The 26,562-nt window shown below is 54.2% G+C and overlaps 9 protein-coding genes across 9 annotated transcripts; 3 read left to right on the plus strand and 6 right to left on the minus strand.

Moving 5' to 3' along the window:
• Positions 1-604: 604 nt before the first annotated feature.
• On the plus strand, positions 605-1,699 carry CPAR01_11117 (asparaginase; the record flags this gene model as incomplete). The annotated part of the gene is made up of 1 exon (XM_060495376.1): positions 605-1,699. One exon carries the CDS (start codon positions 605-607, stop codon positions 1,697-1,699), a length of 1,095 nt encoding a protein of 364 aa, XP_060345724.1.
• Positions 1,700-2,358: 659 nt separating this feature from the next.
• On the plus strand, positions 2,359-4,123 carry CPAR01_11118 (major facilitator superfamily transporter; the record flags this gene model as incomplete). The annotated part of the gene is made up of 5 exons (XM_060495377.1): positions 2,359-2,494; positions 2,554-2,701; positions 2,752-2,924; positions 2,978-3,103; positions 3,174-4,123. 5 exons carry the CDS (start codon positions 2,359-2,361, stop codon positions 4,121-4,123), a joined length of 1,533 nt encoding a protein of 510 aa, XP_060345725.1.
• A 252-nt stretch (positions 4,124-4,375) lies between these two features.
• Positions 4,376-6,142, minus strand: CPAR01_11119 (tannase; the record flags this gene model as incomplete). Its single annotated transcript, XM_060495378.1, has 1 exon — positions 4,376-6,142. One exon carries the CDS (start codon positions 6,140-6,142, stop codon positions 4,376-4,378), a length of 1,767 nt encoding a protein of 588 aa, XP_060345726.1.
• Positions 6,143-8,328: 2,186 nt separating this feature from the next.
• On the minus strand, positions 8,329-10,504 carry CPAR01_11120 (uncharacterized protein; the record flags this gene model as incomplete). Its single annotated transcript, XM_060495379.1, has 5 exons — positions 8,329-9,618; positions 9,672-9,971; positions 10,044-10,195; positions 10,253-10,387; positions 10,441-10,504. 5 exons carry the CDS (start codon positions 10,502-10,504, stop codon positions 8,329-8,331), a joined length of 1,941 nt encoding a protein of 646 aa, XP_060345727.1.
• A 2,002-nt stretch (positions 10,505-12,506) lies between these two features.
• Positions 12,507-16,243, minus strand: CPAR01_11121 (chitin synthase; the record flags this gene model as incomplete). The annotated part of the gene is made up of 2 exons (XM_060495380.1): positions 12,507-13,714; positions 13,765-16,243. 2 exons carry the CDS (start codon positions 16,241-16,243, stop codon positions 12,507-12,509), a joined length of 3,687 nt encoding a protein of 1,228 aa, XP_060345728.1.
• Positions 16,244-17,511: 1,268 nt separating this feature from the next.
• On the minus strand, positions 17,512-19,509 carry CPAR01_11122 (ABC transporter; the record flags this gene model as incomplete). The annotated part of the gene is made up of 1 exon (XM_060495381.1): positions 17,512-19,509. One exon carries the CDS (start codon positions 19,507-19,509, stop codon positions 17,512-17,514), a length of 1,998 nt encoding a protein of 665 aa, XP_060345729.1.
• A 664-nt stretch (positions 19,510-20,173) lies between these two features.
• On the plus strand, positions 20,174-20,611 carry CPAR01_11123 (proteasome maturation factor UMP1; the record flags this gene model as incomplete). Its single annotated transcript, XM_060495382.1, has 1 exon — positions 20,174-20,611. The coding sequence occupies one exon, from the start codon at positions 20,174-20,176 to the stop codon at positions 20,609-20,611; it is 438 nt and encodes a 145-aa protein (XP_060345730.1).
• A 720-nt stretch (positions 20,612-21,331) lies between these two features.
• Positions 21,332-22,179, minus strand: CPAR01_11124 (uncharacterized protein; the record flags this gene model as incomplete). Its single annotated transcript, XM_060495383.1, has 2 exons — positions 21,332-21,486; positions 21,540-22,179. 2 exons carry the CDS (start codon positions 22,177-22,179, stop codon positions 21,332-21,334), a joined length of 795 nt encoding a protein of 264 aa, XP_060345731.1.
• A 3,360-nt stretch (positions 22,180-25,539) lies between these two features.
• On the minus strand, positions 25,540-25,902 carry CPAR01_11125 (uncharacterized protein; the record flags this gene model as incomplete). The annotated part of the gene is made up of 1 exon (XM_060495384.1): positions 25,540-25,902. The coding sequence occupies one exon, from the start codon at positions 25,900-25,902 to the stop codon at positions 25,540-25,542; it is 363 nt and encodes a 120-aa protein (XP_060345732.1).
• Positions 25,903-26,562: the final 660 nt, after the last annotated feature.

Consider the following 26,562-nt stretch of genomic DNA (forward strand, 5'->3'; position numbering starts at 1 on the left):
GACCAAAGGCAAATTGGCGTCGACATGCTGCTAGCTCATAGACAATGTCAAAATAAATGCTGTCGATCTCACCCTCTCCCTCACTCGGTAGCCGCAATTTCCACATATCGTCGTCCGCTTGGGTCATTCTTTTCAAGCCAGAGGTTATGGCCTAGGCTTTAACTAACCGCCGATATCCTCTCCAATATCCGTTCTTGGCATCACCAACCTCCTCGTCATGATACTTAGAAAGGAAGGTTGATAGCGCAGCATTGGCTTTTGCTTGGCAACCCAAGGGTAACGTGGTATCAACTGCAATTCCAACCTTTATCCGCTTCGGACCCAGCATCCAAATGCCCCCTTGACCCCTGTTTATCGGCGCAGATCAGCCTATCGCGCGGGGTAAACAACACCAACACCGGCACGGTGGTTTGAGCGACCGTGCTCTTTATTAAAGCCTCCCTACGCAAACCGGTCGACCAGTCTCACCTCATCCTACTTGCGCCATCGTCACTCATTCTGGCAAATAGCCGCCAAGCTCATGCTATCGAGCCATTGAGCCCCTCTCATCTTCCCCTTGAACCTTCAATCACTAATCCGGCATCGTCTCCGTAGGCCGCCCACAATGCCGGACCTCCGCCCCCGCACCCTCGCCCCACTCCTCCTCTCCCTTCTCACCGGGCACCGCGTCCTCGGTCAAGCATCGCCGGGGTTTCCCATGGTCATCAACACCTGGGGCGGCCCCTTCACAGCAGCCACAGACGCCGCCTACCAGGCACTCGTCAAGCCGGGCACCTCGGCCCTCGACGCCGTCGAGATCGGCTGCGCGACCTGCGAGGCGAACCAGTGCGACGGTAGCGTCGGCTTCGGCGGCTCCCCCGGCGAGAACTGCGAGACCACCCTCGACGCCATGATCATGGACGGCGTTACCATGAAGTCCGGCTCCGTTGCCGCCCTGCGCCGCGTCAAGAACGCCATTGGCGTCGCTCGCCACGTGCTCGAGTATACCTCGCACACCATGCTGGCCGGCGACCTCGCGACGGAATTCGCCATTGAGAACGGCTTCGTCGCCGAGAGCTTGACTACCGAGGCCTCGGCGGAGCGGTGCGCCGCGTGGCGGGCCGGGAACTGCCAGTCGAATTACAGGCAGAACGTCACGCCGGATCCCAAGGCCGCGTGCGGGCCGTACACGCCCGTGGAGCTCGACTCCAGCTCTTCTGGCTACTTTGACCTCATTGCGCCGAATTCAGCGCAGGCGTCACACGACACCATATCCATGATGGCTCTGGATGCGAATGGGATCATGGCGGCTGGTACCTCTACCAATGGAGCTTCCTTCAAGGTACCCGGACGCGTTGGCGACGGCCCGATCACAGGTTCCGGTTCTTACGTTGACGGTGATGTCGGAGCATGCGGCGCGACTGGCGACGGTGACATCATGATGCGTTTCTTGCCCTGTTATCAGGCTGTGGAGAGCATGCGACGAGGAATGAGCCCCCAGGAGGCGGCGAGAGATGCCGTAGTTCGCATGGTCAAGAAGTATCCGGCTGTGTCGAGCGGTATTGTAGTTGTCAACAATAAGGGTGAACACGGCGGTGCTGGGTCTGGGTGGACTTTTACGTACGCCTTCAGAGGTGGTAAGATGAACGCTACTGAAGTTGTGACTGTGTCGCCCGTTGTTGTCACCCGATCTTTGCGCGTTGAGTCAGAATTGAGGTAGAAAACGCTTGGGTCTACTCCATATGAGAGTTGTTGATGAATTGATCTTATTTCATCGTACCTCCAGACAGACTGAGACTCGACTTCACAACGAATGACTAAGTTTTCTTCAACACAAGATCTAGGCTCTCTGCGCTACATGGGTCAGATGCGGCTATGCACCACGCGAGACTGGTCGAATGAGGTTCAACTCCAAAAGACGTCAAAGCAAGGTTGTCTATCACCATTGTGGGGTTGCAGCACACCATTGCCATGCCTGGCTTTCGCCAGCTAACTTGCAGGATGACCAGCCAATCCAAACATTTGAGTACCTGGTCGATAAAACTCTCTACCGATATCGCAAAATCCTATCCTCTTGGCAGTTCAATTGTTCTCTCTTCCCACACCTCGACGATACCACGAGTCCACTTTTGGCCGCATCGGCGGGATTCACTGCGACCATCCATTGAAGTGCTGAGCTTGACGCTGCTCCTCAGGAGCTCGGTAAGAATTGCGCAATGGCGGGCAACTTCCGAGTGGGATTCAGTTGAACGAGGGCTCACGAACCGTTATTTATCAACTCGCTATCCGTCGTCGAGCGAGTATGTCTAGAACTATCTCAATCCTCAATCGTTCTCATCTTAGAGGTCTCTGGTCGATTGCCTCAAGGACTCTGCAACAATGGCATCTGCTCTCAAAGAGTCGGTCCCAAGGGACAAGTGGTGGGAGTGGAGATGGTTTTCGCCAGATGATACGAAGGAGGAGAGGCGTCTCATCACGAAGATTGACCTTCTCTTGGTACCTTACTCGGTCCTCGGTACGATCTATCGCTTTCGCATAGTCTCCCAGCAATCGGGCTAACATTCAGCTCGAAAGGCTACTGGGTCAAATATGTCGATCAATCCAATTTGAACAATGCCTACGTCGCCGGTATGAAGGAGGATCTCGGGTTCTACGGAAACGAGCTTGTTCAGCTCCAAACGCTGTTCACTCTTGGATCGGTCTTGGGCCAGATCCCTTTCCTGTATGGACAATGCTCTCCGGATCTGCTGTTATACACTAACAGGAAACCAGATTCATCATGACCTATGTCCCAATCCAATATCTCATCCCAATTTGCGACGTTCTGTGGGGGGTATTCACGCTTCTACAGTATCGCGTCCACTCTTACGCTGAACTGGCCGCTTACAGATTCATGGTCGGATGGTTCGAGGCCGCATTCTTCCCGGCAATGCATTACGTCTTTGGTACGCACTGAAGACTTGAATGATGTTCGGGCTCATCGCTGACTCTGAGATAGGCTCCTGGTATCGAGGCCACGAGATTGCTCGTCGCGGCGGTATCTTCTACACCGGTCTAGCTGCCGGCACATTGACAGCCGGTCTCATCCAAGCCGGCGCATCGAGCTCACTCGAGGGAGTCCACGGTATGAACAATCACCATCAAAACTCACTCTCATGATCCCCTCAATCGCTAACGGAAGTGAGTTACCACAGGCATGGAAGGATGGCGATGGATGTACATCATCTGTGCCCTCATCACCATCCCTGTCGGCATCTTCGGTTTCTTCGTGATCCCCGGTACCATTGACCAGCCCAATAGATGGTGTGTCAACGACAAAGACATCGAGACCGCCCGCGAACGCCTCGAGAAACACGGCCACGTCTTGCACGGCAAGATGAAGTTTGGCCACATCAAGCGCACCCTCCTCGGCTTCCGCTTCTGGCTCGTCATCACAACTGACGTCCTCTTCTGGAACGCAGGCATCCACAAGAACACGGGCTCCTACCTTCTCTGGATCAAGAGTCTTGGACGGTACAGCGCTGCTCGCATCAACGAGTTGGGTACAATCTCCCCCGCGCTGGGGATCGCGTACACGCTCATTGCTTGCTTCGCTTCGGATATGTTCCTCGGTCCGGCCTGGTCGATCACGATATGTTCGGTCCTCAATGCCATCGGTCTTATCTTCCTGACGATATGGACTGTTCCCGAAGGCGGTCTCTGGTTCGGGTTCGCGACCATGTATTGGTCCAATGCTCTGTCTTCTGTGTTCCATGGATGGGTCAACAACCTGCTGCGAGACAGCCCCGAGGAACGGAGCTTCACTTTGGTTCTTATTAATTTGCTGTCGCAAAGCTCGACGGCATGGACGCCCTTGCTTACTTTCCCGACGGTCGAGTCACCAAGGTACAGGAAGGGCTTCTCGTTCTGCCTGGGATGCGCAGTCGCGTTGATTGTCTTCACCTGGATCATGCACTACTATCTGAAAAGGGACAAGAAGCACGACACTGGGTCCACAGATGAGGAGACGAGCACCCAGTCCGAAGTTGGTGTGGTGTCTTCAGTAGAATTGAAAGATAAAAGCGACCTAGACGCTAGGAAAGACGATCCGGCTGCTGTAAGGGTCAACAAGGAGACAGGCGATGACAAGATCACAGCAATTTGACAGTTCTCTCATCAAATTTGTCATATGGTATGCGAACTTGGCCATCAATGCTGGAGTTCTTTCGAAAGATGTATATACTGAAATGGAAGCTAAGCTATATACAGTTGCGTCTTGGGCCTACTACATGTTACATGCCCCAGAGCGATAATGAATGAAAAAGAAACTTTGATCCTGCATCTTTCTTGTATGCTATCTCATCTCGACCTTAGATGACAGGAAAACAGCCAATCTCGATACCCATCCAATGAGCACTTAGTAAACAGGGACCTTGAAGGCAGGGAAAGTGTAAGTCCAGCTGTCAATCGACTTGGCGTCGTTGACGCAGTCAAAGTCGGAGCTGTTGCCGCGCCAGACGGGACGGGTAGGCCACTGGCAAAGCATCTGGGTCTCGCCGGCGTTGATGTTGGTGGACGAGGTGACGGTTGCGTTGAGGCGGCTGGGCTTGTTGCCGTTCTCGACCCAGTCGATCATGATGTTCATGTTGTTCTGGGGGTAAGGGCCGGGCTGGAGGCTGTTGGTGCCGCAGTGGCCGGCGCCGGGGACCAGGTAGAACTGGTACCAATCCTCGAGGGACTTGATGGCCTCGTCATCCTTGGCGTCGGGGTACATGACGGAGCGGACGGACTGCCAGTAGTGGACGGAGGAGGCGGCGGGGATGCTGGAGTCGGACTCGCCGTGGTAGTGGAGGAGCTTGCCGCCCGAGGACTGGAAGGGGGTCAGGTCGGGGAGAGTGGTCTGGAGGCTGTCGAGGTAGCGGATCATGCCGGTGTTCATCCACTCGACGAGAGTGTCGTAGGTAATGTTGTTCATGTCGGAGAGGTTGTCGAGGTCGAGGAGCTGGACGAACTTGGTGACGTACTCGCCGCCGGTGGAGGGGATGCTAAGCTCCCATGCGTCGGTCTCGTTGTTGTAAACAGTAGCAGCGTCGCCGAGCTCGGAACCAATTTGCCAAGAGAGGTAGGCGCGCTGACCCTGGGAGTTGAAGACACCATCGTAGATGGCCTGGGCGACGGCGACGGCCTGCTCGGTGACAGTACCGTTCTGCTCGGGCTGGTAGCTGGTGGTGCTGCCCTGGGCCTGTCTCTTGTTGAAGCCGAAACCAAGCGAGCTGCTGGTCTTTGCGGCACAGTAGTAGGACTCGCCGATGGTGGACTTCAGGTCGAACTGGAGCTTGCAGAGGTCAGTGCGGGAGATGACGCCGTCGACACGGCCGTCGAGGCCGTCGCAGGCGGCAATGGTGGAGTTGACAATCTTGGCCAGCTCGCAAGGAGGCGGGTAGTAGTCCTGGGTATGCTCAACGGCAGACGAGTAGACGTGGAGGACCTGCTGCTGGGCGAAGCGGAAGGCCGGAGCACCGGCGATGACACCGTCGTACTCCTCACCCCAGCGCTGGACCTGACTCATACCCTCGCGACCGCCGTCAGAGCAGCCCTCGTAGTAAGTGTAGACCTTGTCGTCGGCGCCCATGCTGTAGAATCCCTTGGTGATGGCCTTACCGATCTGGGTCATCTCGCCCAGGGCCTGGTACCCGAACATGTGGGTGGCATCCCAGTTGATGGAGCCGTTTCCGTAAAGGACGACCTCGTCGTAGCTGTTGTTGAAGGCGTCGTAGCCAGCATCGGTGGCACCTCCGGCAGCACCGTAGGAGATACCGCCAGTGGAGTCGGAGGAGAGGGAGAAACCGCCACCGCCGGCAACGTAGAAGCGGTTCTTGAAGACGTCAGGGCTCGGGAAGGCGTACTTGAGATTGACGGTGTCGCCCTTGCCAGTGTGGGTATAGGCCACGGTGACGTTGCAGTATGTGAGGGGGTTGCTGCTGCCGCCCATCATGCCACCGCCGCTGGTGGCATTGTAGACCGGGCTGGCAGTGATGGAAGAGGGAACCAGATCGATGCCAAGAAGAGTTCCGTTGGAAGGCAGAGCGTTCTGCACGTTCTCGACAGTGCACACATCTGCCAGGGAGGATGTGCTGGCTCTGGCCGCCAAAGCGCGAAGAGCCGCCTTGGAGTACTTAGACATATTAGAAGGATGCGAAGTTCAAGTCGGTGTGGAGGAAAGACAAGTGAATGAAAGAGGGAAGAGAGAGCGAATGATGGTAGTGATGCCTTCTAAAACCATCAGCAACATCGTGCCCGGGCAGACATCTTTATAACAAGCTTGAAAACTTATCCCGATGTTGCGGTTCCCTAGTCCTCGGCGCCGGCGTTGCCATAGTAGACGCGGCTCCACACGTGGTCCGTCTGTACGCCTCATAGCGCCGGGGCGCAGTGTACAGACGTGCGAGCCGTATTCTCGCATCGACCCCAGTTCGCCCGTGGAGACCTACTTCACGACAGGTTCAGTTTACGTCAGTCATGGATAGCGTGAATGGAAGAGATGATGGTAGGGCTGATGGTCCGGACGAAACCTTGTTCGGGTGGGGATCCAACTCCCGACGCTTGGAGGGTTGTTTTCTGGTTCGTCCAATGATCCTAGGTACCCTGACCACCGGTATGCCGCGTCACACTGGTCCTGGACAATCTTTGAATGCAGTGTAGTTTGATTTGTGACGCGTCTTTCTACAAGATGTGGATGGAAACGTGTTGCGGCGTTGAGTCTAATTCGGATGCGGCTTGACGATTCACGAAAGAAACTGAGCTCCCGGTTTGGCACCCGACTTCGAGTGCCAATTAGACAGTGCCTCAGTACCATGCCATTTTCTCGTTGGACTTCTCTCGTTTTCAGTATGATTGTATCGAAATAGGGGAAGAATTTGACACCTTGAACTCTTTAGTGAAATCTATGGGCATTCCATGAGGGGTGCGCTAGGAGCAGTGCAAGACGCCCTCAGTGGCATGAGTGAACCCCAGGCTAAGATCCAGTACCGCCTGAACGTTTCTGGTCATGTCATCCCAGCAAAGAGCATAAAAATGTCTATGAAGGTCCCACAGCTCTATGCCCCCTGAACAGAGTTGATAAAAAAAGATCTAAAGTCCGCCGGGGAAAAAGTGACCGCAAGCCACAACAGTAAACTTTTCTTCGGTACAACCCCACAGAGCTTCTGGGGTTTCTTGAAGAAGGGGGCTAGGCAAAACCCCCGAATGCTAGTTAAAATCTGCTCAGTTTGTGCCAACACACAGCCAACTCCCATCACGGGACCGATTCGGCCAACGGGTTGTGGGTAGTGATGATGAATTTGTCTCTCCATGAGTCCATTCACCGGCCGAGTGTAATTGCTTTCTCCAGCTTTCTTCAAATTTTAGCCGCTTCTTTCCTTTGGTGGCGGATGTTGCCGTGGGAGTAAAGAACGGGAGCACCGTTCTAGCGCTGTCTCTCGGAGGCCGTTGTGGGGGCGTCTCCGATCTACGGCCGGGATTTGGGCCGATGCTTCTAGTGGGGCTAATCCGAGCTAGGTTCGGCCAATCACGAATCTCAGCGGACAAACTTCTTTGCTTGATCTGGCTGAGGAATACTAATCTAGTTGTCAATTACAGCCTACAAGACAGGCGAGAATTGCTCCAAATTAAGGTATAGGGCAAGGGAGAACGTGAAAGGAGATGCTACTGGCCTATGGGAAGGCAAGACGGAGAGCAGCAGGTGGGCATGTGAGTGAGTTTACGCTTGACCTTTGCGCGGAATGTTTATCCTTTAATCACAAGATGAAGTAGTCCAAGACTAATCACTATTGTTCCAAAGTCTTTACAGCCCACATCCCGAGGCCGCCAATCGATGCTATCTTTTGCCTGTAAGGAGAAGGAAAATTTCGTGGCCGGAGCAGAGAGAGACCAGCGCGTCTCAGCATACATCATATGAGTAATTCCTGCCATGAGCACAGCACAGCAGAAAAGACATAAGATCTCCATAGATAGAGAGATGTTATGAAAGTGCAAAGAAATTTGCCAATTTACCATCAAATGTCGTGCCGATCAAGAGGTACGTACATATCACCACCGCCCGTAGAATCCCACGAGAATCGTCACAAGGTATTGACCGCAGCAAATAAAAGGGAAAAAATCCATATTGAGACTACCGATGTAATTGCGGAGCATCTGACAGAAGCTTTTATTGTATGAAGCTCTCCTGCATCAAATCTTGCATAGAAGCCGAAGCAACACCATCACTCAGGAGAACAACGGCGAAGCGTGTCCTGTAGCGTCCAGCAAATCCACCATCGGCTAATGCGAGCTAGCACAGTTCTACATTGATACCGTTCGTTCTCAAGACACCTAGTAGTTGCTGCCATCATACCCAGTGTTATAAGTATCAGGAATGTCGCCGGTGATCTCAGGATAGGCAGTGACCTCGTCTGCATACACTGGAACTGCTTTCGGGTCTTTGCCGTCGAAGGTAACCTCGTTCGATACGACGCAGATGAGGAGGTTTTCGAACTCTTGAGGCGACTTCTCCTCTCCGCTGGGAAGCGTAATCCTCCATCGAATTTTGTCCTTCAGGAATGCAATAACGTGCTCCTGAGTGAGGCTGTCTACCAGTCCAGCCAAGTACCGCTCTACCAGAGCGATGGTAAGGGGGATCTGACCGGTGATTCTGTGATTCTCAGTGCGGCCTTTCTTGCAGTTTCCGCACGGGCTTTCTTCAGCCTGACCGAATGTGGCGAATGATCCGACGTGTGCGCGGTCTTTCATGTACAGGAGAGGAGGTGTGCTATCCGAGGGATCACCAATGAAGACATTGACAATGTAGTTGCCGTCCAGCTCGGATTTGTCGGCCCGAATATTCACAAGCCACTCGAGATATTTGTCCCCAACTGCCAAGTTAGGCAGATCACGACTTGTCGGGAGCTCGGGGGCTACCGTGCCAGGAGTAGCCAAATGGGCCTGCGCGCGAGCGCGGAGAGCCTTTAGAGTCTCAGTATCCGGCGGTTGGCTTCGCAAGATGTTGGCAAATGAGGCCCGTTTGTAGTAGATTCGGTCCACTTCATTGATGACGGCCTCTCTGGTTGCGAACACGCTTCGAGTCTCTGGATAGATGTAGCCAAAGGTTTTGGTGTCTTTAACTTCCACTGACGTCCAAAAGATCTGATTGCCATCTCCATCGACTGTGTGTGCAAATGGAGGCAAAGAAGTGTTCGCGTCCTCGTCCATCTTCGAATCTCGAACGATGGTAGCAAAGTTCGACTTCTGGGGCGTAACGTACTTGTCAGGGTTGCAGGCCTGCCAAATGGCGAAGAGTCGGTCGATGTTGCTGTGGTGAAGCCAGAAAATAGGGTCGAAAGCAGCGAATTCCGCGTTACCCATGTATCCCCCAATGTATATGTGGACAGCATTGTGAACATCTTCGATGCTACCCCAATTTCCAAACAGATTCGATTTCGAGCCGAATGCGCGGTTGTTCGACACAGCCCCAAAGTCCGTGTACGACTGCAGAAGAAACAGGATTCGCTCAGACACATTCATGCCCTTGACACCGATGTCCTGTTTAGTGAAGGACTCGATGGCTTTCTTTCGAGCCTTCTCGTCGTTGATGTTGCCAAAGGTTCGCGTGGTCTTTTCGTTATCCTATGGGGATAGTCAACTAAAGTCAGTCTTGTGGCAACATTGATGGACTTTACCTGGACGATCTTGACATAGTCGGGTACTTCCTTGGCGTACTGAGCCTGAGAGTACTTCCCAAACTTGTAAAAGCCTAGTGGGTTGATACTGCTGGGAAACTCTGGGTCATCCTTCTGGCTATTGGGTCTGTCCACAGTGTGCTCCTCCCTGGACAGAGCTTCCTTTGGGAAAAGTGGAAGTTCGGGCCTTGCCCAATCCCAGTATGGCAGCCGGAAGGTCTTGGCGGCCTTGATGTACTTCGTCACCCCGTCCTTCTCAAACTCTTTGGCGATGTATTCAACATGCTTGTAAAGTTCGGTCTATATCATCAATATTAGCTCTAACTAAGGGGGGGGAAACCATCTTCTACCATCACCCGTAGACATTCTTACCTCGAAGAGAGCGAGATAGACACGATGCCACGTGAGGAACAGGATGGAACTGTGCGTGCAGTATCCTCCATACCCTCTCTCGGGATCGAAGTTCTTGCCGACATGATTCCACTCCGCGTCTGGCCACTTTTGCGCCGGCCTTCCATGGATGCCTGCATAGGTACAGGCATAAGCCTAATGATTTGAAACAACGGAAAGGGTAGAAGTACCGGCAATCTGGAAATAGGACAGCGGCTGGTCCTCTTCAACATTTTTGAACCGCTCCAGCCCTAAGAGGAACAAGGTCCACTGATCCGGCTGATGCTTGATCATGTCGCGCAACTCCAATCGAACGGGCGGTTCCTCTTGAGATCGTCAGCATCTTAGATCGCAAAGTTTGGGTTAGAGGAAGCCGCACTTCCTTCGAAGCCATCTTGGATGCCTTTGATAATGACAGGGCCTTTGGTTCCGTCGGAAGACATTTTGTAGAATGGAACAGATGCTTCGACAACGTAGGTAGATGAGATGAGTCTTTGTATGAAGGTTCAGGGGACAAGATAATCGTGATGATCTGAAGAGGGTGTTCGGCAGGACTTCGAGGAGGGAACCGGGCTAGCTTTTATGTCGAATCCAGGTTAATTCCGACTTCATGATTCTTTCCCAAGTGGCAAGCGTAAGTACCCTCATGAGGTACGGCGGCAGAAGTGAGATGCCGTTGATGTCCAGCTTTCAGCACGCCTCAGCCGTTTCTGTCTCACATTCGCCATCTCGGGTAGGCCCGTCGCGTGCATGATCAGCCTCCAGCCAGCCACATTACTCCAGCTCTGTCTCTCGTTCACATATCGATCTCAAAATTCACATGTGTTAGAGTAAATCGGCATGCCTAGACTGAGCGGTGTGTTCAAGATGCATCATCTGCGTTCAAGGGTTCAGCTAGCCGGGATTGAGGGCGGGGGTAACTCCGGAGAGGACGAGGGCTTGTTGAGACTCTCCAATAATCGCTTTATCTCTTGGATAGTCTTCACACTGAACTTTGAAGAACCATTCGGAATGGCTGATCAGAACATCACCTCGGTTCTCCCAAGAGGAACTGTCTGGTGGTCTCGAAACTCGTGAGAGAAGCGCCAATAGAATCATGAGCATCCCGTGCGACCCACGGCCGAAACGAATGATCACCGAGGTTTTCTATTCTCATCAATCATGGCAACTTACGTTGAAAACAGCAGCTCTAAGCTAATTGTTTGGTCTCAGCCTCAGTTCATATCACACATGAAACCTTGAGACATATTGACGTCCCCGTGAGGCTGCGAGGCGCGGCATACCTATGCCAAGCAGCTTTGCATACTTTGACTACCTACCTCATAATCTTGGTCTAGATCATGTCCGAAGAAGTGCATGAGTGCGGCTGCACGTCTCTTACGATATGTGAGATTGACAGTCAGCTTTCATGAGTCTCACCGTGTCCCCTCACATACAATTTTGCTATACATCCAATCTCACTTCCAAGCGGTGAATAGCATCGTACCTGCAATGCAAGTCACTCTTTGGGATTTCACATGCAGTTCTCTACCTGAGAATGAGTCTGACTCTCAGCAGTCAGCCTTGATCGGCTCTGCAAGCCTTCGGACGTAGCTACCTGCTTAGACAGCTGAGGTAGCAGATGAGACTATCACAAAATTACATGACGACACAAGTAGGACCTGTTTGGCTTTGAGTGGCGAGTTATCTACCAGTCACGTATGCCTTCTGCTACAAAATACCTCATGCCGAGCCATCGCGGTGAGAGGAAAGTTGTACGCGGGGATCGCCGTCGCGTATGTAACTCTCATCACATTCAGGAGCAAAGGTTCATTTACGTAACAGTCACCAGGGAGTAGAAATCTGAGGGGAGCGAAAACGAGTGTCATGAAAAGAAGAAACAACGTCCATCTCAGGCCGACTTTGCCCAAGAGACATCATTCCTATCATTCTTTTTCGTTCGTACTAATTCTCATCTATCTACACATGGCTCTTTCAATCTTTCCTTTCGCATTTCTTCATGCTCATGTCGCTTACGACATATCCTGCATCAACATCCCCCGCCATTGCTTCGTGTTCCCCAACCTCCGAACATTGGGATCCAATACGTACACGACATTCCACCTGGCATTCATTACAGCAAAAAGCATTTCCTCAGCTCTCATCTCATTTCGTCTCGTTAGGACGCAAAAAAAAAAAACACAAAAACCCATGTGATATCTCTGAAGAACAAAAAACAATCAACAAATCCCCAAACTTACCTCCTTGCAACTTTTTTCGCAATAGGAGATGAAGGAGAATGCAAGCAAAACGTCGACCAATAAAACGCCTCAAAAAAGCTGCAAGTCAACTCGTGACAGTCGTCAAGGAATAGCAGAAGGAAGGCCATCGCTGTGTCTATGAAGCAAAAGCAAGAGTGCAAGAAGCAAGCGCCGACAATCGGCACCGATGGTGATTGAGTGAGGATCAACGCTTGAACACACTGCTGAGCTTGCTTCCGCCGACGCTGCTTCCAACACTACTCGACACGCTGCTCATCTTCTCGCTGACCTTTTCGCCGAATCCGCCCATCCACTTAGGCACCTTGAGACTCATGCGCACCTGGCCGTCGACAATCATACTGATGACGTTGAGAACAGCAAACGTGGTAGAGCCGATGGCGCGGAAGAGAGCCAGAATCGCCACGGACCAGAGAATGAAGGCAAGGTAGTAGTTTTCACCAATGCCGCGTTCGCTATACGCCTCAGACACGGCCATGGCGAGAATAGCGTTGCAGATAAGCCACGAGAGCACCATGTAGGTGCGTACGCTCTTATAGTAGTCTTCCTGCAGCTGCGCCTCGGAGATGGGCGAGGGGGGAACCTCGACGCGATCACGGAGGTTGCGAAGCGCCTCGTCGTAGCCAGAATCGATATCAAGCTGCTCGGATGGCATTTCAAGCTCGACACTGTTGCCCTTTCCGATAGCGCCACCCAGATCAGTCTTCATAACGTTGTCTCCCTTGGTACCCCAGGTCACGTCGTGCGTGTTGCAGAAGGCGTATACTTGCAGAGTGCAGATGTACGCAGGCAGAAGCATGAAGTACTGAGCCGCACTAGTGAACAAGTGCCAGGGATCCAGGTACAAGAAGGACATGACGAAGTACAAGCCGATAGTCGAGAGAATCGAGACAATGAAGTTGGTAAAGACGTTTTCGCCCATGTGAATCTCCGGATTGTCCTTCTCCTTTAGCTGACGGATGACGATGTAGAAGGTGGCAAATGTCGTGTAGATCATGATGATACAATACACGACGATACTGAAGAGGTACAGTTTCTTTGCTCCTTGCGGTCGATTACCGAGCGATAGGATGAATTGCGCACAGATGAGCAAGACACAAGTGTATCGTAGGACCGTGAAGATGTATTGACCAATGCTGTGACCGAAGGGATCTACCAGGGGATCGCCTAGACCGCCTGCGACGAAGTAGAAGGTCAGGTAGAAGTTTGCCAGGGAGAAGTAGGTGAAGATGAGCTGCAGGAACTGGTAGATAAATTCAATGTGAAGGAGGATCTTGCGAGTGATGGTGTGATCAGTGTACCAAATCTGCTTGAAGTGAACGAGAGAGTACACAGCAGCGAAGAAGGCACCATTCAGCCAACGACGTCTCTGCGAGATGAACTCAGGAACAGTATCTGTAGACTATGTCAGTAATTGTAAGCTATGATGAGAGCAGATCTCTTACCTGGCACATCAGTTTCACCGTGACATCCCTTCACGTATTTTAAGACCCAGCTTTCACCACGCTTGGCGACAAGCTCCCAGCAGAGGATACGATCCTCGGCGAGGTACATGTTTGCCGTGAACACGTCTGCATGCTGACCGTGCAGTGTCTCTCCCTTGAAGTACTGACTGAGAGGACCATGGCCCGTCTCGTCGTTCTGCAGAGCGTGGTATCGGTAGGCACTGAGCGCACCGGGCAAGACGGTAATGTACCCGAAGATGGATTCAAGGGGCTTGTCGAGAATGTTGGACATCTTGTACTCAAAGTTCTGAGAGGCGACAAGGGGGTTCAGGAGGTTCACTCCAAACTTGCCCTTCATGGCCTTGATCTCTCCGCAAGCACCGGCAACGTTGGAGTCGTTGTCAAAAGCCTTCCAGAGGTGGTACAGAGATGTACCGCCGGGTCTGGTACCAACATCGAGCAAGATGCACACGTTGGGGTTAAGAGCCTTGCCGAAAGCATTGAAGAACCAACGGTGTGAGTTGAGCTTCCTCTGGTTCTTCTCCTTCAGACAGAAGATCAACTGGCAGGGCACGATACCCTTTTCGGCACCCTTGAACTTGAGATCGGAATCGAGCGAGACTTGTGTTGTGTACTCGTAGACGTGGGCCTGCACTGCCTTCTGGTTGACGTAGTTCTTGGCGATGCCGTGCTGGTAGACACCCATTGCCGCCAATGCATCGAGCGTGCGAGGATGAATCTTTTCTCTGCCGTCAGACACAATGCAGACAACAATCTTTTGCCAACCATTATCACCCCATGTGCGCGATTTCGAACGAGCGCAGAAGTGAGAGATGTTCTTCATGACGGCGTACATGGTTCTCGTGAAGCCAAACTCGTCCTCGTTGTACATGGTGACACAGATGAACAGTTCCGTCTCGCGAGCAGTTTTGCCAATTGACTGGCGAAGCTTGTATCCGCGTTCGACAAAGTCATCGGGGTCGCAGGTGACGGCTGTATATCTCATGTGGGTGAACTCGACCTCGTCGCGGCGAGGCAAGAAACTGTAAAGAATCGTAGGAATTTTGCACTCCAAGACCAGCTCTCCGTTGATAAGCTGGACCTCCTTTCTCGACATCTGCGGTGCGCGAACACCTCGGCGCTCTTGCATTCCATCCGGAGCCGGGCCGTAATGCTCTACTTTCTCATTGATGTCGGTCTCTGCATCTTCCTCGCTCAGCGTAACCTGGTCGTGGGACATGTACGATTCTCTCATCGGCTGGCTCTCACTGATGTCGGTCTCGGGTCCGAATACGTCGTCGTTATCGTGGAGAGGGATCGATACTGTGGCGTCATCGGCAAAAGCGGCAGAGTTACGGTTCGCACCAGTTGAGAACAACGGCGCAGGCGGAAGCGGTCGTCGGGGGCTACCACCATATCTTGAAGACGGAGTTCCCGGTCTGGGGCTGCCATTGAGGTCTGATGGCTCATAAATGCCCGAGGCCGGAGGTCTTGTAAAGTCCGACGAGAGGCGGGAAGGGCTATATGTCCTTGTTGGCGAATGACGTCCTGATTGGTACTCGTACGGGTAGTCGTCCTGATACTCCTGCTCGTAGGTGCGCTCGTACTCGCGGGCGTAATCGCGGCCTTGGAAGGGAACGTAGGTTGAGTCGGGCGGCGGCATGCTCGGGGGGTCTCGAATGGACGCGGAGCGGTCGGACAAGATGGACGACGCATAGGATCGTCTGCTGGATCGGGGCCTGTTGGTTTCCTCATGTGAGCTTGTGCTTGCGTTATTGGTAGAATCATCTGACAATGGAGGAACGGGACAACTGGAGGACTGGTGTAGTTGACTCTTCCGCAGCGAAGGGCCCTCTGGTATGGTGGGGAGACTGTCCCGAATTTGCGACTCTCTGATGGAGTTGGGCCTGGTCCTTTTCTGCAACTTTACAGTAGAAGACCGCACCGGTATCCGAGAGGTGCGCTGAGCGTCTGCAAAGTCGACAACGGCCACGCTACTTAAGCGCGGTGTGTAGACGGGTGCTGGGGACAAGGGTGAAGTTGGATTTCCTTCCTCCTGCTGCCTCAATGCGTCGAGGTGGTCCGGCGTAGAGATCACCGGGTCTGCAGCGTCCGACTTCTTCCTGCGCAGTGATAGAGGGCGTGGGAAGAGGCTGGGCGACGACTCGGGTGTCTTGTGAACCTGCCGAAGGCGAGGAATAGAAGATGCGGAAACAGGAGTAGTAGCAGAAGTGGAAGAAGCATGACGAAATTGTCGCGATGCGCCCTTGGCGCCGCTGACTGGTGTCGAAGCCGAAGTCGACTGCTGGGGCGCGGAGGGAGTTACGTACGGTGCTCTGTCCATGATGGGCTCCTCGACTGAAGTCAGTAATCGAATGGCAGCGGGATTGTTGGAGCGTCCCGTGGGAGTGTCGTCGTCGCGGTCGTCGTAGGGCGGGAGGCTGTAGTCGGGCGGTCGCGAGGGGGTATTTGGGTCCATGATGAGATGTTGTTTGCGCCGCCGGTTACCGGGACGAAACGGTTAGAGGAATGCTGTACTGGATTGTTGTTCAAGGGCCGGGTCTCGTAAGGGTGTTCTTTGTTTGCAACGGGCCGGCGCCACGATGGGATTGTGTGGGCGAGGGATCGACGTAGCTCAGGTCGGCCTCGTGGCGTCAATTCGGGTCCTAGTGAGTGTCTCGATGACTGGAATGAGGGTCCAAGACGTAGGTGTGAGGGTGTATATGTCGAAACTCGACAAAGGGTAGCGCCGTTGGAAATTCTCAATGGGAATCCCAAACGGCAAGGTTGGTGATGGTGGTAGTGGTTATGCTAAAGACTAGCTTTTTGGCAAAGTGGGATGGATCTCGAGAGATGATATGAGAGGGAGCAATGTGCGAGAGAGCAGTAGCAGCAAGGGAGGTAAAGCATCTGGGCAAAGCTGCGGGAAGGAGGGTCAAGTGTTGGGGAGGCTGGGGGGAGTCAGAAAAAAACGTGGATGGGCAATCACTCTGCGCCTGTAACCTGCGCCATTCTCTTTCTCACCTCACGGGTACGCAGCACCTTAGTGTCTCTTTTGCTCCCAGCGCATCCGCGAGTGTGTTGAGGGGCAACAGGGCGGATCGGAGACTTCGATGGCGTTGACGGGGCAACGGGACACGACTGCAGGGGATTCGTGTGGTGTCCCGGCTGCGAAAAGCGGGCCGGCGAGGTACAGCGCAGGGGGGCTGAGCCTGTTCGTGGGACCTCGTAGCGGTTAGCGACTTCTTAGCGCCCCCGGGGCCCGCTGGCCGTTCCTGAACCTGTCGCCCAAAATGGATTGATTACCTCACCTTAGGTAAGGTACGAAGTACCGTGGGTCGTCACTCACCTGCACATGCACCTCATCACTCCGCCAAAGCTGTCAACTCTTGCACCCATGGCCACAGCACGATCTTTGCGCCAAACGGTAATGGCAATGTAGCAGGGTAGCTTTGACAGGCCCACGGTGGAGGAGGGCTTGGATGATTTGCTTTTGGTATTCAACGTCTATCTTTTCCACATGCGGCTCTTTCTACGGATACACTTTGGTACCCAACGTCTGAGATATCTATCCCACATGGATGATGTGCAGCTCACCTCTGGGGTAAACAATCACCTACCTACTTCTATATCCACCAAAAGTCTATTCGCTTCTCTTGCCCTCGTTCTCTCAATACTGTTGTCCTTGAGGACCAACTTGTTCTCCTCCATGTGAACTGCCAAGAAAAAACATTGGGTCCAGAGGTATCACACACCCCAAAGAGCCCTCCACCGCTTCTCATCCGTCCTCAAAGGCCCATCAAACCGCCCAAACCGCGCCGGCAACCCTTCGTTGGCCTCGGGCAAACAAATCCACTCTCGCACACAATCCGGCACTTCCTCCTTGATGTGGCTGATACAGATCAACGCTTGCCTCTCACTCAACCCCCTGACCCGCACTCGGCCCGCCTTGGCTACCTCACTGTCCACAATGCGCTCCCCGCTATACGTCTTCTCTTCTCCTTTAGCGAGGAAGAGCATACACTTGTCTCTGACAGCATCGTCCATTCCGCTAAATGCCTCGTCGAGCACCACCACGTCGGCATTCTTGATCACAGCGCGCAGGAGCAACGCGATGCGCTGGGCGCTGAAGGAGAGACCGCCAAAGAGGTAGTTATCCGACCAAGAGACGTCACCTCCGTCATCCGTGACAGAAGACGATGAAGCCTTTTGATATCCCGGGTTCAACTCCGGCGTGAACCACCGCAACGTCGCCTCAACCTTTCCCCGTGCCTCATCATCCAACACAGGAATACCCTTGAACGTATCCGCCCAGGCATTCTCCAACACCTGTCGAACAGTCAAGCCGCGGGGCATGTGCTGGTGCACCTCGGGACTCGAGTGCCCTATCCGTGACTGTATATCCCAGAACGTGACAGGCCGCTGCCCAGACCCGGGCTCGGGCAGCCTGCTCCGGCCAAACAGCTTGATGGGGAGGGAGTACGTCTGCGGGTGATCGGAGCACAAGAGCGAAACGACGGTCGTCTTGCCCGACCCGTTCGGCCCAAAGACGCCCCATCGCTCCCCTCGCCGGACAGTCCAGATCAGCCCGTCCTTGGGCCCGGACGGCGTCTCCTGAGACCAGTTGCCCAGCGCGATCTTGTTCCCGTACCGCACCTGACACCCATTCATCTCAATCAGCGGTTCACCCACAGCCGTCTCCCCAGCAGTCGAGGACGACGCCTCAGCAGCAGAAGAAGAAGCAGACTCAACAGCATGCGAATCCTTCTCTCCAGCCAAGAAGAGCCCATCCCCCTCCACCCCCCTCGCAGTCAAAACCTTTCCCATCTCCACAAGCGAATGCACAGGCAACCTCTCATCCTCCTTCAACCCACCCTTCCACACGCCCCTCACATACGTCCTCAACCCCTCCAAAACCTCCTCCTTGGGCCCCATCGACCCAACCTGACAGTCCCCACGCAAATACACCAAATGCGTGATCCACTCGGGCAACGGATCCTGCGGCCGAGCACTCAGCACCAGCCTCGGACTCGCCCGCTCCGCAATCCCCTCCAACACGGGACTCAACCCGGCCACGGTCGGGGGATCGAGCCCCATAAACGGCTCATCCAGCAGCAGCACCTCCGGCGTGGCCAACAGCGCCCTCGCGATGCGCGCGCGCCGTCCTTGGCCGTTACTCAGGAACGCGACGGGGAGATCCAGCAGCGGCTCCAGCCTCAGGTCCTTCACAACCCTCTCCACGAGCTCTGGCGGCATCAGGTTCTCCTCCCCTGGTAAGGTATCGAGCGGATTCAGCTCCGTGTTGCCGATCAAGTAATCCCGCAGCGAGAAATCCGTATTCTCCCTCCTCGACTCGTACCGCGCGGCGAGGTACGCACTGGTAGTATGCCCGCCGCCCAACCCGCCGTCACCGTCGAAGCCGACATATTGTATCGCCCTATTGGCACTCCGCAGGCGTGGCGGGACGGCCTCGGTGGAGAGGTACGGGTACGTTCGCGCCGTGGGCGGGATGGCGAGGTGCTGGCCGCGGAGGACCTGCAGCAGCGTCGTCTTGCCCGAGAGCGAGGGGCCGACGATGCACCAGTGGTTCTTGTTCTTGTCGGCGGCGGTGGCGGAGGACAGCTCGAGGTTCAGGTCTGTGAAGAGGGGCGGGTTCGGGTTCGTGGTGTGCGTGTTGGGGTGGCGCCGGTAAAAGGAGCCGTTGGCGATCCTTAGGATCGGGGGAGAACGATTCGGTATCCTCATTGTGATTGTACGAGTGTGTATGTGTGCCTGCTTCAATGGGAGAGATTGAGCGAACCACTGTCTGATCGCGTAGAATCAACGCCAATTGACCACCGTTACCCTTGATATCGCGTCGTTGGGATAGTCGTGGGATGACTTTCACATTGTGACTCTTCCTTCTCCTCCAAAAAAGAAAAATCCGGGGCAGCTTTCCCCGGACTTTTGGGTACAAGTACGTAAAACCAGCTGCGATCTCGGTGTCGAAGCTCGGCCGTCATCGCCCCACCCGTAATGTGGATCCGCGTCCGGGGAGCGGAAATAAAAGACCGACAGGGATTAGGTACGCTAAGGATTGAGGTTACCGCGTCTGCATTTCAGCCTGGAAGTCACGTGCAGTTCATCTCGCTGAGGTAATGGCGGGACCGACTGGCACGACTGGGTAGCAGCAGCCAGCAGGCACGCCGAAGAGCTCCAGGCACATCAACGCAGCGCAAGCTCCCATAATCGTCACCCAGCCCGTTCAGCTCCATCTCAATCAACACGATCCCCCAAACGAAACCTCTCCTCCCAACAACCACAGTCCACCCCGAAGAACATTCAAGATGTCGGTATGTCGTCTTCCACCTCCAATCCACCTTCCCTCCATCACGGATCCCCCTCCCAAACTAACATCGTCCCCCTCCAGATGCGAATCGTCCCCGCCGCAAACCAACCCACCACCTTCGCGGCAGGCGCCAACGCCCCCTCGGCACCGGGCGTCCACGACACCCTCCGCGCCGGCGTAGGTCAGTCCGCCTACGACGCCAAAGAAAACGTCGCCGCCTCCGCCCACCCTCTCGAGTCCCGCCTCAAGAACTGGGAGGCCACCCAGGAAGGCATGCGCATGGAGACGCTCCGCCGCACCTTTGGCCTCGCCGAACCCATCCGCCGCCAGATGGAGCTCAAGATTACGCAAAACGGCGAGTGGCGGCCCCTCGCCCTCGGCGGACAAAAGGCCTCCGTCCACGAGGAGATCCTCCGCGGCAAGGACTCCAGCGTCACGTGGGAGGACGTCTACTCCGGCGAGGAGAGCGTGGGCATCGTTGGTATGCACGACGAGATGGAGAGGAAGCTCAAGATTTGAGAGTGATAGAGAGAAAGCTTGAGAGATATGACGGGGTTGGAATGACCGAGAGCGGACCTGGGCTCCTGGATCAGAGGGATGCGACAGGAGGACCAGGGTTGGAATTGTATTACTACGATATGCGTCATGACCTCAGGACGGCGCGGCAAAGGAAATGTCAAGGCCATAGAAGGAATTCACCGAAGCGTCCAGGTTCAACGGAAAGATGGAATAGAATGCGTTCTACTATCCTATGGACAACACCCATAGACGGGGCGTGGAGAAGAATCAACCAGAACAAATACACAAAGCTATGATACGCCGTTGTACTCCGAATGTCCCCTTATTGTCTTCGCTCTTTGTAATACGCTCGATGGATGTCGGGGTGGCCTCCATGGAGAGAGACACGCAAGACATGAGAAAAAATAAAAGACCCATCGCAACACCGTGACCGAAGGCCTCACCAGGCCGACTAGCCCATCCATTCTGGGCACTTCTGGAATTGCATGCATTGTCGAAACCATGACCCCGGCTAGGCCACTGCCTCTTTGTATCGTGTACCGTACCATGCAGAGCACTCAAGCCAGATTGACCCAATGGAGTCTTTTCTCGCCTGCTCTTCTTCCATGCATGTCATTCTCCCCACTAGAAAGGAATGGCTCTTGTTCGGCGGGGGCGAGATGTTAAAGGAAAGGAGTGATGATCGCAGAAGAAAAGGGCCCAGATCTTGGGACCGCTCGATCATAAGATAACACAGCATCCACCGCCACCTTCTCGGTTGCGGCCGCCGCCAGAGGTTGACTTATTGCCTCCCTTAGGTTCTTCTTCCTCAACGATATCGGCTGGCCGGACGGTCATGTGTACAACGTTGGCTGCCTCAGCACTGAAGTGGTATTCTGGAACAAGGTTAGATGAATCAAGGGAAACGTAGATATCAGGGAAAACCTACGTTTCAATTGGTCCTTATCGTCCAGCAGCTTTCCGAAATGAATCAAACGTATACTGCTGGGGCTCGCAGGCTTGGCATCCCATTCTTCACGCCACTCCCTGAGGATGAGTTCCTTCAAGGTATAAACACTGATAGTGAAGGGGTCCTTCTTTCCGGCCTCGGTCAATCCAGGAACATTGACGTTTCTCTTCGTCAAGTACTTTTCGTCCAATTTGTAAGGGTGCCTTGCACCAGTAGTGAGCAACAGGGTGATGTTGCAGACTGGGCCATCCGCTGGAGAGTTGGTGACGGGCTGGACGTCATCGACAGAGGGACCGATGGCCATGGAGTCATCCTGAGTCTTGGTCGCTGGCGACGAAAGCGAGTCCTTCTCCTTTCCTTTGGTTGACGGCTCGATTGAATCGTCGGCATCGCCCACGGCCGACGTGCTGGCTTCAGGCTGTGTTGATGCCGCAGCGCCGGGTGTCTTGCTTGATGAAGTAGTCGTCGGCCTCGTTGTGTCTGCTGCGGCGGCGTCGGCTTCCGTCGACGAGGATTGAGGAAGGGTCTTCATTGGAATGGTATCCTTTGGCGCCGCCGAAGAGTCCTTGGGTGATTGGCCGACGGTCGTGTTGGCGTCGGCGGGTTTGGTATCGGCCATTGCGGATCACAGGCAAGAGCAACGGCAGCGTCGAGCCTCGAGGAGCGCGGGCTCGTGGTGATTGAGATTGGAACCGAATCGGATACAGTGGCTCAATGCATGCGGCAGTCTGCGAAAAAGTTGAGGATATTTCGACGAGTGGGATCTCAGTGTTTCGCGGAAGAGAATCGGGGGGATGAATTGCAGTCTTCGGGGGAGACGGTCAGACGCAGAGGCACAGCGACGCAGAGACGCCAGTCGGGATGGTACCAGTTGGTGTGGGTAGCGAGGCCGGTGTTGTGGCAGTTGCCAGGATTTGGGGGGGTCGTTCAGGATGTTGGACAGGAACGCTGAAGGCGGAAGCGGGTGGTAAAGGCGGGTGATCAGTGCATCCAAAGCGTGGGCGTTCGACCAGTCCAAGTTCAAGCCCAACCAGCGAGGTGGGAAAAAGGAAGGATAAAATGGAGACCCGGGGCCGAGAGTTGGAGAAGGAGACGTGGGAGAGAGGACCTGACGGGAATGTCGAATGGGGAGATGGCTTGGCGGAACTTGGAAGGCGTGGCTCGTGGGCCGTGGGCCGTGGGCGTTGTCTCTCTTTTCCACCTGCACTCCAGTCTCCAGTCTCCAGTTTCCAAGTGCTGGGCTCGGCTGGGCAGGCTGGGGACGCTGCTTTGCTGAAGCCGGGCGAGTGGACTGGCTGACTGACTATGCACACTACCTAGTAATCCAGACTAGGCAAGGTAGGTAGGTTGAGTGGACGGGCTGGGCTGGATGGCTCGGCAATGATTCCGTTCCAACTTCCAAGTTGTGCTGGAGGCGAAAGAGTCGCGGAATTTGCCAGGTACGTGTACGAACAAATCTTCTCTGTCGTCGGTAGGGAAGATCATGTGAGTTTGCTGCTGGTAGATGATTGTATCCGTTCCTGAGTATCGGTAAGGTATGGTTACCTAAGGAAGGTCGGTCGGTAGGGGAGAGCGGTGCTTCGCTGCCGAAGCGGCGTTTGGTCGTCTCGTGTCTCGATGGTTACCCTCACGCTCTTCCAGGCAGGAATGTACCTCTAGGAACAGTACGTGAGCACCTACCTTACGGTAAGGTAATCGAGGTGGGCACGTATGTAGACAAGACTAGACAGGGTGGTGCTATGACGATGTACCCGGCAATCACGTCGTCTCCCGTCGAATTTCCGAGCGGTCGGTATTAGTCGAGTCGTGCGGGCTGTTTCGTCTATCAGGCCCTCCTTGACAAAGCTGCTACGGCGGAGGCGGCGGCGGCGATGGCGATAGACGCGGCGGCGGCGGATACCGGCAGCAAAGGGCGAAGCCGATCAAGGGTCGAGGATGTTGTGGAGGGTGTCACAAGCTTGCTCTCTTTTATCTTCTTCTCGGTCACCAAGTTCCAGCTGCTGTCCTGGTCGTCATCCTTGATGTTTGATGTTGCTTCTCGGTCGTGGGTTAGCTGCTTAGAAAAACAGAGAGTAGGACCGATCCGAAGTACCTATTTCAAATCGAGACTGGCTGGCGAGCAGAAACAACAATCGGCCATTCGAGATGTTGGCCGGAATTGCAACCGCCGCGACTGAAGAGTTTGTGGGAGCGGGGTGGTTGCTGTAGTTTCCCTCAGTGTTCCTCAGTTAAGGTACTCTCGCGGCCCTATGCCTCTTGTTGCAAGTTTGACTGATTCCTTCTTTCTCATTCCTTGACAACGATACTTGTCGCGAAGTACAGTCCGTCTAGTGGAAAGCAATGCGAGTACCTGAGATTGTCGGGAAGGCGCACCTCAGACTTAAAGAGAAGGGGCAACCATGAAGTTGGAAGAGGAAAGAACCACTTTCTCCAGGTCTTCCTTCCCGTCTCCTTTCCCAATCTGGAGTCCCTCAAGATCCTCAATTCCAGTGTTTCCCCAATGCTTCCTCCTCCCTTCATCTATTTTGTACTTGCACCATTATTCGCCATCTCATCGCATGCTCCTCGAAATCAAAGTATCCAAGTGCGCACCAATTGATAAAACATCGATTCATACAGATACCATTCCGAGTATCTTCACGCCTGCTGGACTCGGCCAAGGCTAGTGCATTCGCTAACTTGACCGCGGCGTCCACGGGTGCCCTCCCCCGCCGTCACCGCTCCAGAAGACAGGACGCTATTATTTCGCAATGTGACACATTCCCAACCGCACGCACCGTTCGCACTCCTTCCGTCTCCAGATCTGGGCGTCTCGCGGGGGAAACGGGAACGGGAGCGAGGGAATGGGAAGGATTAAATGGCACACGCGCCGTAACAGAGGAAACGCACCCAGACGCTGCCTGTCAAATTTCCAACCGTCAGTGCCATTGCTACTAATCTAGACCAACCACCTAATTACCTACAACCATCTTTCAGTTCGCCTGCAGTCAGCCGCATCATCAGTCGGTCGAGGCTGTGTCGGTTCCGATACGTACCCACCGATGGTACCCTCACCGGTTCAGTTCCCCTTCCTCGCAGGGACAGGCTAGTCTGCGGCCCCCGCCACGGCGCCCCATCTCTGGGCATCCGAAATCCCCTCGTTTTCCTCAACTCAAGCGCGATATAGAAAGATAGACGTGCAATGTTTCAGCGGCACCCCATACGCGTGTGGGAAACAGATTCGTGTAGGGGTACGGCAGGCAACAAAAAACAAAAAGCCGCTGGATTGGTTACGACCTCGCAGCATTACAAGACGTACGGTTGGCTTCGTCACCGCTTTGTGTTTTTCGCACTCTCAGCCTCCCAGGACCATCAGATTAGTGTGTGAGGGTGTTATGTTGATGTTTCTGAAGATGGGATAAGACTGTCAGGAACCCGAAACTCTCCTCAGGCTTATTTCGCCTGTCGCCCCATGGCCTTATTTGACACCAATGCAGCACGCAGGCACGGAGGAGACCAATGTAGTGCACGCACATACTCAAAACCCAAAGAGTCTACAGGGGAAGCATTCGAAGGCTAGCGACGCAGAGCACGAGCTTTCCATGCTTTGGCCTGTTGTCTTTCAAGCCGGTGCTCTGCAACGTCCAGACGAAGTGCGAGATCCTCGTTACAGATCTGCTAGGGCGAGGAGAACCACCTATGCCAGGTTCACATGTTCACTGGGCGGGACACAGGCCCTGAGCAGATCTGATGGCCGTAACACGGGTAGAAGAGTAATGGTTTACTCATAGGACTGCCGCATCCAGACTCCCCAAGCTTTTCGGACCAGACGGTGTGTGTTGTCGTCGGGCGCCCAGATCCATCCACGGCTCCAGCGGAAAAGATGCCCGGGGTTCCCAACCAATCCGTTTGAGGATGGGGGACTGTCGACAATGGCCAGCCATGGCCCACCGAGAGTCGTACGAGTCTCCTGCTCCTTTGGGTCACTGTTGACGTCTTCTTAACACCATTGTCCAGATCCTTCATCAGGGGAACCGGGAACGGTGTAGTGCCCCAGTGCACGAGTTACGATTGAAGCGAATGTTTCTCGTTCTGACTCTCGTACCGACGACTTGGAAAATAGAAAAATGCGAAGAAGACGACGTGGAAAAAGCAATATCTGAAATCCATCATTGGTGGGCGACACAATCTTCGAACCGGGATCCATGATCTCTGTCCGGACAGAAATCGCGGGGTGACGGGAGAAACAATGGAGACTCCACTCGCTTGCGCCGGTCCGTCCAAAATCCAGACACCAACATACAGCCCCAATGGACCGGCATTGCGCCCAAGTCTTAGTTGACCTGCCCGACTTGTCGACCATATCGTCGCAAACAACAGCAGAAGCTGATACCAAGTTACCGACCTTGCCGACTTTGCCTTACCTAAGGTACTGACAGGAATCAAGACCACGGCACCAACCCAAAGCCGGAGCCGGACTTGTGTGCTCCGCCACGCTCTGAGGGTCCTGACGACTGCTCTCCTTTCACATTTACGAAAAGAACTACAGCTTGCCTGCATTTCTGTAGGTAGTACAGTCCAGTAGCCTATCTCATCGGCCGCTTAGAACTGTCGATTCCTCCTAGAACTCAAGGTTCCGGCCGGACCCCTTAGACCTCCCGTCGAGGCCCGCCGCTAAACAACCATCTGTCGTGCGCCCGCATTGCACGACTTGGTCTCGTCTTTGTCTGAACTCTCCAATGGCTTTTTAAGACCAATACTCATCACATCTCAAGCCTGTAGGTTCTGGCATCTGCTCGCGCATACATCGAAGAAGGTGTGAAATAGGGGAGATGACGAAATAAGAATCTATTTTCTCCGCAGCTTCTTCTTTGGATTCCATGTTGTGTCCTTTCCTATTCAATAGGTTGAGGGAACGCCAACCTAGTTATATTAACTTAGAGATACACGAACATGCTAGTATACTCAGTCAGGTATGCTGGAGGTTGCTCTCCACCCTCGGGCACACGGAGATCAGTACGGC

The sequence above is a fragment of the Colletotrichum paranaense genome, assembly GCF_030867605.1.
Source record: "Colletotrichum paranaense strain IMI 384185 chromosome Unknown Scaffold_9.1, whole genome shotgun sequence".
NCBI lineage: Eukaryota > Fungi > Ascomycota > Sordariomycetes > Glomerellales > Glomerellaceae > Colletotrichum > Colletotrichum paranaense.